Source organism: Monodelphis domestica, chromosome 2 (genome assembly GCF_027887165.1).
Source record: "Monodelphis domestica isolate mMonDom1 chromosome 2, mMonDom1.pri, whole genome shotgun sequence".
Lineage (NCBI taxonomy): Eukaryota > Metazoa > Chordata > Mammalia > Didelphimorphia > Didelphidae > Monodelphis > Monodelphis domestica.
The window spans coordinates 305,469,997-305,483,321 of NC_077228.1; the positions used below are offsets into that span (position 1 = coordinate 305,469,997).

Below are 13,325 nucleotides of genomic sequence, written 5' to 3' on the forward strand. Positions count from 1 at the left end.
CATCTTATTTGCAAACATTCCAGTCATGCCTGGACAACAAGCTGTCTGCCAAGGGACCACTCACTGGAAGCTCAACCGAGAAATGGAACCAGTTCAGGAGACGCAGTGAAGGAAACATCAAAGGCAGTCCTAGGCCCAAAACAACGCAACCACCAAGACTGGTTCGACGAGAACAACACTGCTATTGAAGACCTATTGAGCAAGAAGAACAAAGCCTTTATGGAGTGGCAAAATAAACCAAACTCTGCTCCTAAAAAGGACAGATTCAAGTCTCTCCAAGCCATGGCGCAGCGTGAGATCAGGAAGATGCAAGACCGATGGTGGGAAAAAAAGGCAGAAGAAATCCAGCGGTTTGCTGATATGAAAAACTACAAACAATTTTTCAGTGCCCTCAAGACTGTCTATGGGCCATTAAAATCCACCACCACTCCCTTGCTACCCTCTGACGGTGACACTCTCATAAAAGATAAAAAAGGCATCAGCAACAGGTGGAAAGAACACTTCAGTCAGCTTCTCAACCGACCCTCTTCAGTCGACCAAAGCGCCCTTGACCAGATCCCCCAAAACCACTCCATTGAACAACTTGACATCCCTCCTTCAATAGAGGAAGTCCAAAAAGCCATTAAACAAATGAGTGCAGGCAAGGCACCCAGTAAAGGTGGGATCCCAACTGAGGTGTACAAGGCCTTAAATGGAAAGGCTCTCCAGGCATTCCACATAGTACTGACCGTGGGAAGAGGAAGACATGCCCCCAGAACTCAGAGATGCCTCCATCGTAACCCTATACAAGAACAAAGGCTCACGAGCAGCCTGTGACAACTACAGAGGCATCTCACTATTCTCCACTGCCAGAAAGATCCTCGCCCGTGTTATACTCAACAGACTCCTGTCATCTGTTTCAGAGCAGAACCTGCCTGAATCACAATGTGGCTTCTGACCAGATCGCAGCACCATCGACATGGTCTTCACGGTGAGGCAAATGCAGGAAAAATGCCTTGAGCAGAACCTGAGTCTCTACATTGTCTTCATAGACCTGACAAAGGCATTCAACACCGTGAACAGGGACACATTGTGGGTGATCCTCAGCAAGCTCGGTTGCCCAGCAAAATTTGTCAAATTGATCCAGCTCTTTCATGTCAACATGACAGGGGAAGTCCTATCTGGTGGAGAGACTTCCAATCGCTTCAACATCTCCAATAACGTGAAACAAGGCTGTGTCCTCCCTCCGGTACTATTCAACCTATTTTTCACCCAAGTATTACGACATGCTGTGATGGATCTAGACCTGGGCATCTACATCAAATACCTACTGGATGGCTCATTATTTGACCTTCGCCGCCTGACTGCAAAAACAAAGACAACAGAGAGACACATCCTGGAAGCTCTCTTCACAGATGTCTGTGCTCTCATGGCCCACCAAGAAAATCATCTCCAAACCATTGTGGACAGGTTCTCCACTGCAACAAAACTGTTTGGCCTGACTATCAGCCTCAGCAAATCAGAGGTGCTGTTCTACTTGCACCAGGGAGGACAACTAACCAGCTGTGCATTACAATCGATGGCACGCAGCTTTCTAACGTCAACACTTTCAAGTACCTGGGCAGCACCATCGCCAACGACGGGTCCCTAGACCACAAGATTAATGCCAGGATCCAAAAGGCCAGCCAGGCACTCGGTCGGCTGCACTGCAAAGTCCTCCAACACAGAGGTGTAAGCACTGCGACGAAGCTCAAAGTGTACAACGCAGTGGTCCTCAGCTCGCTCCTGTATGGTTGTGAGACATGGACACTGTACCGGAAGCACATGAAACAGCTGGAGCAATTCCACCAATGCCCCCTCTGGTCAATCATGAGGATCCGATGGCAGGACCAAATCACCAACCAGGAAGTCCTCGACAGAGCCAACTCCACCAGCATCGAAGTCATGGTCCTCCAAACCCAGCTACGATGGTCTGGACACGTCATCCGCATGGACCCACAGCGAATACCAAGACAGGTATTCTATGGTGAACTGTCAGCTGGACTCAGGAAACAAGGCCGACCAAAGAGAAGATTCAAGGATCAGCTCAAGTCCAACTTGAAGTGGGCTGGCATTACAGCAAAGCAGCTAGAACTCGCTGCCTGTGACAGAAGCAGCTGGCGAACCCACATTAACCAGGCCGCCACCACCTTTGAAGATGAGCAACGTCGACGTCTTGCCGCTGCGCGTGAATGCCGACACCAGGACACAACCGCACCTCCCGTAACAACTGGAGTCCCAGGCCCCATGTGCCACAAACTGTGCGCCTCAGCCTTTGGACTCCAAAGCCACATGAGGGTACATCAATAGATGATAATGCACAAAGACAACAGTCATTCTCGATCACCGAGAGACAACCACTACTACTACTAATATAGATTCTATCACTGTTTGCACTGGTAAATTAGCTCATTGCCATTTGTATCTCTTCAGCTAATGTCTCTCTATGTGAGATATTGGGATGGGAACAGACTGTGCATGGTATCTCTGGACACTAGAAGATTACCCAGCATCATGTCTTGGCACCCTTCTTCAGCTAAGAGAAGCTCAGAAGATACCTGAGCTCAGAAAAAATCCTGACTGCTAAGACTATATATCCTCTGTAAAAATGAAATGACATTCCTCTGAGCTTGAATATACAGAGAAGACTCAATGACAGATTACTTAACCAGGCATTCAAAGATAGTCTACCATTTAAGACAATTCTAAAGAATCCAGCTTAGAGCATCACATTTATTAAATTAGTTAAAAGTATAGAAAATAACAGCCAGATTCTTTGGAACTTCATCCTCGATTCTTCTATTAGGTCCCATCCTAATACAAGGCTATAATATAGCCTAATTTCAAGCCCTTTTCTTGGCCTTTTATGATCTCAGAACTAGTATTATGCCAGCAATTAAAGGAAAAACAAATTTTATTTACCAAAAGAAAAATTTCATAGGCACATTCTATTTTAAGACAATATAACAAAGAACTCCAAGTGTAGATGTGGCATAAGATTGTGATGGAATACTACCACACTGTAAGAAATGACAAGCAATTTAATTTTAAAAGACATGGAAAGACAGCCATGAAATTATGAGTGAAAATAAGCAGAAATAAGGAAACATCATATATAGTAAAAGAAATATTGTTTGCAGAATGATTTGTATATGTTCACCTCCAGAAAAAGAACTGACAATTAGAAATAAGTGAGAATATCTTTTTTTTTTTTTTGTCAAATGATACTTTATCTAGTATGCGGAGGGGAAGGAGGAAGGGAAAAAGGGAGTTACTTGTGAATTTTCATGTAACAAACTAGCAAAGAAATAAATTTTAAATTTTAAAACATAATTTCACTAAATATAAAAACAAATTGTTTCCATAGTCCATGGCAGCTTTGATGAAAGTAGTTTCTAGCTTTCAAGTCAATCTACTTACAGTTGTTAGAAAGATATTTAATATTCCCAAAGTGCTTGTATGACACAGTAAAGTGAATAGAATGACTCAGGCTTACCTCTCCATTCTGTAACAAGAACAAAAACAGAACATATAACTAATCAATTTTATGTAAGATTGACACATGATCATAGTTTTCAAATATGTATGTGATCATATTGTTTTATCATGGGAAAAAGAGTAAGAATAAAACATTTATAAATTACTTCAAGGTTTAAAAAATACTTTTTAATGATAGTCCTGTAAAGTAGATATTTCTTCAATCATAAATAGTATTATTGACACTTTCCAACTGAGAAAACTGGTGTTTATATAGGTTAAGAGGAACCCACAATCAATTAGTAAATTAAACACAGGTCTAAATACTGAAAATAATATATACAATCAAATAAATTACAACCTAATTATAAATTATTACAATATTTTAAGAGTCAGTATTTTCTCTAAGAAAGAACATATCTGATAATCACAGCTGATATTAAATATGTAATATAGCTTTTCCCCTTCCAACAATAGTCAATCAAGTTGTATATTACTAATTATTATGTAATATTGTATAATTGTTATATGTTACATTCTTACATAAGTTAAAATTCCTTTAGCTTTTTCCTCCTATATTTTAATTAGTTCTTATTCTTGCAGTTACATATTTTATGAACCTAGAGGTCTAATTTAGCAAACAAAGTCAAAAAATGAATAATCATTATTTATGCATTACAATTAGGAAAATGCACAATAATTTTCATGCTTGTAGTTAGATATTTCGTAACTGAGTCTAATATCTCAAATAAGTGAAAGTTTTGTCTATAAATATGAAGATTATAGATCTATATATAGATTATAGATATATGAAGATTAAAGCTATAGTTGGAAGGGCCTTAGGGTTCATCTATTCCAATTTGTTCATTTTGCTAGTTAGAACACTAGAGAAGTAAAAAATATAGCATTCTACTACCACATCATGTTATGTTTGGACAGAATAGCCCATGTTTATATTGACATGGTCCAAACATTTCATTTTTATTCACATTTATTTCTGATTATTTAATTACAATCACCAAAATTACTATAGGTTTTTGGTTTGAATATTTTATCAGAGAGTAAAAACACCTTTGAAAAGAGTAAGCAGGGCTGCCAACCTTCCAGACAGGAATTATTTCTTTGCATTTCTCATTCCCATTCACATGGTGTCACAGTGTGATTTATCTTTTATACAGTAAACCTCAAAAGTAGTTGTCTTTCACTTTTAACAGTTTCTAATCATGTCAAACAGAAAATAAACTGTAAAATACACATTAATTGAAGATTAAGCCATCAATCTGTTTCTAATTTGTTCTAAAAGTGAGTCTGTCCTACTTACAAATCCAGGGATTTCACAAGCTGTTTCACGGTTGTTTTGTTCTGGATCACAGTAGATTCTGAGTTTTTGGACATCAAACTATGAAAAGAAACACAGTAAGCATGTTTAGTTTAAGACAGGACACATGACGATTGTCTCTGAATATAATGAGGAGGAAACCAGCACCACAAATTTCAAATGAATCAGCAACTCATGCTAGCTGCTCAAAGTCAAAGCTCTTAATTAAATGTAATGCAGTAAACAACAGTGAAATTAGAAAGCTAATCTAGTAGAAGTGAGACAAAACCATTATGATAGAGGAAAAAATCTATTAATACCTACGAACCCTAGAGCTTTTTATCATGGTTCTGTAATATCCCTACGCTTAACACCAGTTCAGGTTCAAGGACGTTTTCCTAGAATGGATCTTCCCACAATGATTCAGAACCCCAAAGAAAGTCATAAATTTCCAAGAGGTCCCCTCAGGATTCAGAGTTTGAAATAGTAATACACAATAGTTCAAAGAGGGGAAAGTTTCAAAATGGCAAGGTCTCATATAGCATCTCACTCAGTCATAATTAATAGCTTCACCTCTTGTTACCCTTGAACTAGTTATGATTATTAGACATTTAACACTCTGCAACAATAATGTGTGTAACCTCTCATTGAATAGCTGTATCTGTACATTTTTTGGAAATGGTGTGTTATTTTAACCTGAGATAAATACTTGCCCTCCATCTCTGCATTTCTGATTCATTTAAGAGTAATACATTTTGAGGTTTTTATCAAAAGTTTTTAAGTGTAAGCTGAAGACAATCCATGGCCACTTTGTTTTTGCGTGACATTTTCATTTTCAGAAAGCTTTCCCTTTCAGGAACATCAAATTCTATGACCTTCACTTAGCACGCTAACCATATTCTTTTCTCTAGAGAAAACCCAAACTCAAGAGTGAGAAATCCACACCAAGTCCTGGGAAACACTTTCCATGAACCATTGCACAGGTCTGATAAAAGTATGATTTTGTTCCTACCCGCACAACAAGCATATCATTTTATCAACAAGCAAAACTCTATGGCCTAAATATGAAAGAGGAAAGTTAACTATTAAATGTAAATGATATATAGTAGATATTCTTGCAAATGCCAACAAACATGTAATACGACAGCCCAAAATTTGAATAGTGTAACTTACCTGGACAGTTTCCTCTTTCCCAGAGTATTTCCCTATTTGGGTTTGGCCACTGACATAAATACCTAAAACTGGATGTAGTGACTTGCTCTTTATTTGTTGATCATCAATATATAGAGTAACATCCTGTTCGGTTACTAAGAGGCGGATTTGATGCCAGCCTTCATCAAATAAAGTCTACAGGCACAGACCAAAAAAAAAAAAAAGACAAGTTTTACAAATTCAATTTTAATATGTATTTAAATGGATACTATATAATGTATAGTTGTAGATTTATATTCTACAATCTGAATTCTCTAGATTTGAAGCATAACTAGGGCATTAACTGTTATCTTCTCTGGGGATAGGATCCATTGTCTCTGTAGATTATCATAAAACTAAACAAAAAGTAATTTGTTTTTTTTGTTTTTTTTTATTAATAAGAACTCTTATTTTATTGTACATAAACAACTGAAAGCAGTCTGAGGATAGCTCCAAAGGATGCAGGGTCAGTCACACAGTGTCAATTGGGCTGCAAACTCAGAAGAAACTTTAGAACATTAATTTTCATCTAAGTTCTACCACTTATATATCATGTAATCTAGGTCCATTTTATAAAAGCTTATCCTTAAATCTAGTTCTAGGGCACCTAGGTGTTTCAGAGACATCTGAACAGAGAATCAGGCCTGGAAGCAGGGGGACCTGGGTTCAGTTTGGCCTCAAACATTTCCTAGCTGTTTGACCCTGAGCCACTGTAACCCCAATTGCCTAGCCTTTGCTTCTCTTCTGCCTCAGAACTGAGGCTCACATATTAGGTAAGGGTTAAAAAAACAAGCTAGTTCTATAGCCATTATTGGTTCTAATCTTATTTAGGCTAATAAGACACGTGGATACATCACTGATCTCTGATTCCATAGATATGACAGGAACTCCTCTGGCCAGTTCAGATTTGTATCCTTCCTGTAATTCTGTATATAACTAGCCAAATAATAGACAATAAAAGTAGAATCTGAACCCAGGCATTCTTGATTTCTACTTGAATATTCCATCTATTATGCCACACTGCCTCATTATATAATTATATAATATATAAGCCCTTTATAATTGTAATATCATATGGATTGACCAATAAACTTCCCTTTAATTCCAGTAATGAAAATCTATTCAGCAAAGCAATAATATCATCATATTCCAAATGAGCTATATTTCAGGCATTGTAAATGATGTTCAAGAATAGACAAGCTAAACTAAATTCCTTCCTGTTCCTTAAAAATATCCAAATTCATCTTCACAAATATCCTTAACAAAGCCATATAACTTTACCTTAACATCAGGTTCCGCAAAAACGACAACTTGAGTGCCATTCATTATGCTGGTAGTAGTAAATGACAGAGTTTTTTCTGCTCCATTTAAGGTTACAGCAATTTGTGGTCTTCCATCACTGGTAACAATTCTCCATAAGTCCCACTTTTTCTTTACTTTAAACCTCTGAGTAGAGACATATACATATGAAGGAGGAAGACCTTCTGGAAAAACATTGCTGGAAAACACACAAACACACACACACAATGACTCAGTGAATTATCAACACTAGCAACTATTTAGGAATCAAGATAAAATGGAGACTTGTATAAACTAATCACCTTGTGAGTTCTGATAAGTCAACCTGTGAAGTTACTTCATATGCTTTTGTCTTGGTTGGAGAAAGCTGAATCCTTTTCTTTACTTTCTTCTTCACACCCAGCCCTAAAAGAATGTCAAATCCCTTCTCGTCTCGGGCTGCTACTGGAATTCGTGTTGGACAAACAGATTCTAAAAACCAAGAGGAAAAACAACAAACAGGGTAATTAAACAGGTAAACATCTCCCGTATAAACAAACTACATGTAGAAAATGCCATGGAATAAATTAGTACAGAATCAATCAAATGAAAGCTTTAATTTGAGAATTATATGTTAGGCATTGTACTAGACATTAGGAGCACCAAAGCAAAAAATTAAATAGTCCCTCCCCTCCAGGAGCTTATAGATTTCAAGAAAGAAAAATATGAACATAAGTAAGTGTGTATAAAATATATATCAAAAAAATTTAAGATAAATTGTGAGAGAAGGCAGAAGTACATGAAGAACAAGGAAAAGGTTAATGCAGAAGGTAAGAATGATCAGGCTAGATGATTATTCTGGGAAATGAGACTATTGTTAAGAAAGTTTTGATAAATTTGAAAATCATACTTCTTCTTTTGGAAAATAGAACAGAAATGAATTATCTATGTTTGTGATAGGATGGCAAAATGGCTAAAGAGGAGAGGGGATAAAAAGAAAACAGAAGAAGTACAGAAAGGGCAGGAGAAGGGAGGGAAGTTTAAGGATATCTCTATTAAATAGAATTCCATCACATTCAGTACTACTAAGTGGCTTAGATTTAAGAGGCAGCATGGGGTAGTGGAAAGAACAAAGCAAAAATCCTAGGACATCTGGGCCTTGATGCCAACACTACCACTGAGTAACTGGGCATTCCTGAGTGTAGAGGCTCTCTGGGTCTCAGCTACCTCATATGAAAAATGAGTGGTTTGAGCAATTTAATCTTCAAAGTGTCTTCCAACTCTAATGTTCTGTGCTGTATGAGTTACAAAAAGGGGACATCCCTTCTCATAAAGGTAGGTCCTCTCCAAATCAAAGTATATGTTTTATAGCTAAAATTTCACAGGTTCTATTCTTTTGAAGGGAAAAAGAACCAAAATATTGAATCCAGGAGCATTGGGTTTTATTTGGCTACAATAGAGTTTTATGATTTTGTTATATATTCTAGAAATAAGGCAAGAATTACTCCCCAAGAAGAGTCATTAATGTTAACATCACAGCCTTCTCTTTAGCTATAAAAACATAATGTACTTTAAACTTTCCTGGAAATTCACTACTTCAAATTATGTGGAAAATTTTATACACATGAAATACTATAAAACTTTTTTTATTAGACCAGTGATTTAATCCATGGATGGAGTTCCCAGGGAAGAACTCTCTCTTACCAGGACAGACCAAAATCTACTCTATAATTTATAGCCTTAGAGAGTTAATTGAGGAACTAAGATGATAAATGACTTTCCTAAAGCAAGCTGTGAAGGCAGCTCTACATCCAATAAGCCAAGTTGCCTCTCATCAATAAACCTATACTTGTTAATTGTCTCTGTTTGATCAACAACTATTTATTAGGTGATTAGGGCTCTGTGCAAAATAAATTTTGGGAAAATAAATAAAAGCTGAAAGAATAACAATCTCTGTCTTCAAGGAACTTGCATTCTAATGGAGAAAAACTATGCCTAAAAAGAAGCTAAAAAAGTAGAGGATAAAGAGAAGAAATGAATAAGCCTAGCAAGATAGCAAGGAAAGTCAAGCTGGGAGTGTATCCTGCAAAGGAATGAAGACATAGTTGGCCTGGGCATTCTCCATAAAATGGAGGTCCTTGGAGGAACAAGCTAATTAGAGGGAGAAAAAAAATCAAAGCAGAGGGTACTCCAATGTGTTAAGTCCAGCCAGGGGAGGAGTGAGCATCCAGAAAGAAGAGGTTTTTATGGCATTGTAGACAAAGTTCAGAGATGGTCAGAGACACAACCACCAACAAAGAGAACATTGAGACTTAATGATGGGCCTGCTCACTTGGAAAAATGCTATTTGATTCAGATTCACTGACTTGGCCTTCTTCAGAGCTCATTATAAAAGCACAAATCAAGTGTTCTAAGTATCTTGCTTGTTATTTGACAAAGTATTTTTGAATTATCTGGATCTATGATTTCTTCAATATAGAGACAAGATGAGCCATGTCCTTCCATTAATGTATATAAATAACGTGTTTGCAAGTTAAAGTCTTAGCAAGTTACCTGGGGCATTGAGAATTAAAATGACTTGATCATACAGCTAGCATCTTTCGAAGGCAGGAATTGATCTCTAAGACCAGTCCTTTATTATTTAATAGACATAACACCATGCTACCTCTCTAAAATACAGTTGACATCATAATTTTAAGAGCTTAAATATTACTTTCACAATTCTTTTCAGATGACTTTAATCCATATGAAACAGTTTTAAAAGGAAATCCGCATATTCTCTATAGACCAGCATAAATTCATTCTGATACAGACCCTCATTGTATAATCCAGGGCAAGTTAAGTCATTTCAAATCTCAATACTTTAGGCAACTCTTAAAGCCTGTGGATAAGGTGTTGAACTGCATCGATAGAGGGAATCTCCTCCCTTGTGAAGTCTTTCTTTCAATAAAATCACAGGTCAAGTCCCTAACCTTACAGAATATACCGCATTGCCTATAAAATAATGAGACTTAGTTCCTAAGTCCTTTCTATAAATTCAACTTCATTCTTTTGTGGTCACAATCTGTAGGATATGGAGTTGGAAAAATAAAATTGAGCTCATCTTACCCAATCCTGTTATTTTATAGATGAGGAAACCAAGTCTCCTAAAGGCAAAGTGGCTTGCCTAAAGTCACCCAGCTAGCAGACAGTTCAATTGAGCTGGAATTCAAACCAAAATTGATGTGAATTTTAGACTAGGGCCATTTCTACTCTACCTTACTGCCTCCTTCATACTACAGGACATTTAAAATAAAATGAAATCATAGTATATGTAAAATTCACCTTATCCCCACAAAAAACATTTTGTAAATAGAGGATCCTTTAGCCATAACATAATATCATAGATTTAGAGCTAGAAGAAACCATACAAGTCATATAGTGCCATGGCTATGAAATGTAAACCAACCAAACAAACAAACAAAAAAAACACATAACTCAAATATATGTCTCTTATTTATAAATTATAACTGTAACGCTGTGCTATCAACTATGTATATCATGAAAACATACCAGAAATAGAAATATTTAAAAGGATGACATAAAAAGGAAAATGATTTTTTATCTTAGATAGTGAATTATTAAAGTTAATAAAATAGAAGAATGGTGAGGTGAGCCCTGCATAATAGAAAACCCTTTGGAAGTTGTGTAAAGGATGAATTTGAGAGGGATGGGGAGGGGGCTGGAGTCAGGGAGAAGCTATTACAATTGTCAAGGCAAGATTGGATGAGGGACTGAACTAAAATGATAGACCTGAGAGTAATAAGAAAGGGACAGAGAAGAGAGAGGTAGTGAATGTGGAAATGACAACATTTAGCAAAAGAACTGGTTATACAACATAAGTAATAGTGAGGAGTGTTAGGCTGACACCAAGGTTTCAAACCTTGATGCCTGGAAAAATTGTGATGTCTGAAAGGAAAACAGGGAGGTTTAGAAGAGGAGTGGGAATGGGTTGGGAAAGGGGAACAATGTATTGACTTCTAGGATATAGATTGTAACCAATCAGTATCTCATCTTTCTGCAGTTCTCACTTTGACTCACTGACAAACAAAAGGAATTGGTTCACAGTGTTTGCTCATTGAGGGTAGCTGGATCACACAGTGGATACAGCACTAGGATTGGAATCAGGAAGATTCATTTTTGAATTCAAATCCAGCCTGGGAATACTGTATAGCCTTGGGAAAGTCACTAAACCCTGTGTGCCTCAATTTCCTTATCTGGATATCAAATATCCTTATCCAGTGATGCAGAGAAGAAAATGGAAAATCATTCTGACATCATTACCAAGAAAATCCCAAAATGAATCAGAAACAAAGATGTATGCATTGGTCATTACCCTGAGAGTAAGACCAACCCAATCCCTCCCCCACATCAGAAGCACAAGATTGGTCATTGATCTGAAGACTGGATGAGGCTTCCCCAGGGGAAGAAGAGGTTCTAATTTGGTTATAACTACCCTAAAATACAAATACTGGGCAGAAAAGAGAGAAGGGTGGCACTTGAACAACAATTAAAAGAGAAGGTGATAGAAATAATGGATGTGTGTGAGGTAGGGAGTGGTGACTAATGTGACTAGTTATCGATGGCTTCTGTGGGAAGGATAGAACCCCTACACACACACCAATCAATCAACTCCTTAGAAATCATACCATCCTGCTTTTTTTGCAAGGTGCCCAATTTGAAGGTTCCTCTTTTTTGTTGTGTTTTCTTTTAAAATCCTTACCTTCTGCCTTCGAACCAATATTGGTTCCAAGGCATAAGAGTGGTAAGGACTAGGGAATGGGGCTTAAGTGACTTGCCCAGGGTCACATGGCTGGGAAGTGTCTGAGGCCATATTTGAACCCAGGACCTCCCATCTCTGGGCCTGACTCTCAATCCACTGAGAGACCCAGCTACCCTCTGGATGTTCTTCATTTTAAAGGCGAGGAAATTGGGACTTCAAAAGATTGTGACTTACCTAAAATCATACTGGTTTTAAATAGCAGAAGTTGGATTCAAAACCAGATCACATGACACCAAATCAAATGTTCTTTTTACTATGCCATATTTTGGCAATTTCACATAATACTGCTCAGTGCCTCAGGTCCATGAATTTAAAAAAAATTCTTACAGATATCTGATGAATATCTTTGGGTTAGCTATTAACAGAATTTTCTGTGAAACCCTACTCAAGACATACTTGAGTTTTTTTTTTTTTTACAAATACATAATTTAGTAATATAGCAGGTATAGAGCTTGTGTAGCTATAGAATGGCTATAATGGTCTTTCCTTTCAAAGTCTTTAAGTTAAATAATATGCATTTAAAATTATATTTCTCAAATTGGTTTTTTCTCATTTCAAATGAGAGAAATACACATTTATACCAACATATAAATCTAATTTGAATATATTCAACTATCAAGTTCTGTCCCAATTTTCCCGGAAAAGATTTAAGTCACATGCAATGTGACTAAAAATTTAGAAAGTTAAAACAGACTTCTTTAGAGTCATAGCTTCACTTGTTTTCTATATTATTATTATGTCACATTTTTAAAACTGAATCATTACCATATTTCTATGAAATATTGATTGTTCTGACCTTGCTTAGGAAACTCAAGAGAATCTAATTTAGCATTATAGCACTCAGGAAAATATTATTTGGGGCCATGTAAAAGAAGTAATTTAAAGTTTCAAAATAGATTTTGTATATTTGAAGATGTGTATATGTAAAAAACTTTAAAAAAGCCATTTCTGCCTACAGAAATCTACTTTGATCATAAGAACAAATTATGCTAACATCTTCAGTAGAAATAAGAAGTGAGTAACTTAACTTTCATATTGTATAGGAGGGGTCACTGTACAATCAAATCTAAAGCAGGGAAGAGAGAGGGGAATCAAATCAATGTTTTCCTTAAAGGAAAAGTCCTTCTTCCTTCTGCTCTAATTTACTTTCATTTGACAGAAAGTCACAGGAAGCTGTCATCTCCTTGCTTTGTAGAATAAAGTGTTAAGTATTAAGAGATC

General features: G+C 36.8%; 1 protein-coding gene across 1 annotated transcript in view; it reads right to left on the reverse strand.

The window, feature by feature from the left end:
- COL21A1 (collagen type XXI alpha 1 chain) overlaps window positions 1-13,325 on the reverse strand; it is a 272,179-nt gene that overhangs the window by 116,182 nt on the left and 142,672 nt on the right. Inside the window, exons 4-8 of the mRNA XM_001371647.4 lie at window positions 7,606-7,774; window positions 7,286-7,502; window positions 5,987-6,160; window positions 4,817-4,894; window positions 3,515-3,523 (exon numbers count right to left, since the gene is read on the reverse strand). Of these exons, the coding sequence (XP_001371684.2) occupies window positions 3,515-3,523; window positions 4,817-4,894; window positions 5,987-6,160; window positions 7,286-7,502; window positions 7,606-7,774 (647 nt within the window). The remainder of the gene's footprint in view (window positions 1-3,514; window positions 3,524-4,816; window positions 4,895-5,986; window positions 6,161-7,285; window positions 7,503-7,605; window positions 7,775-13,325) is intronic.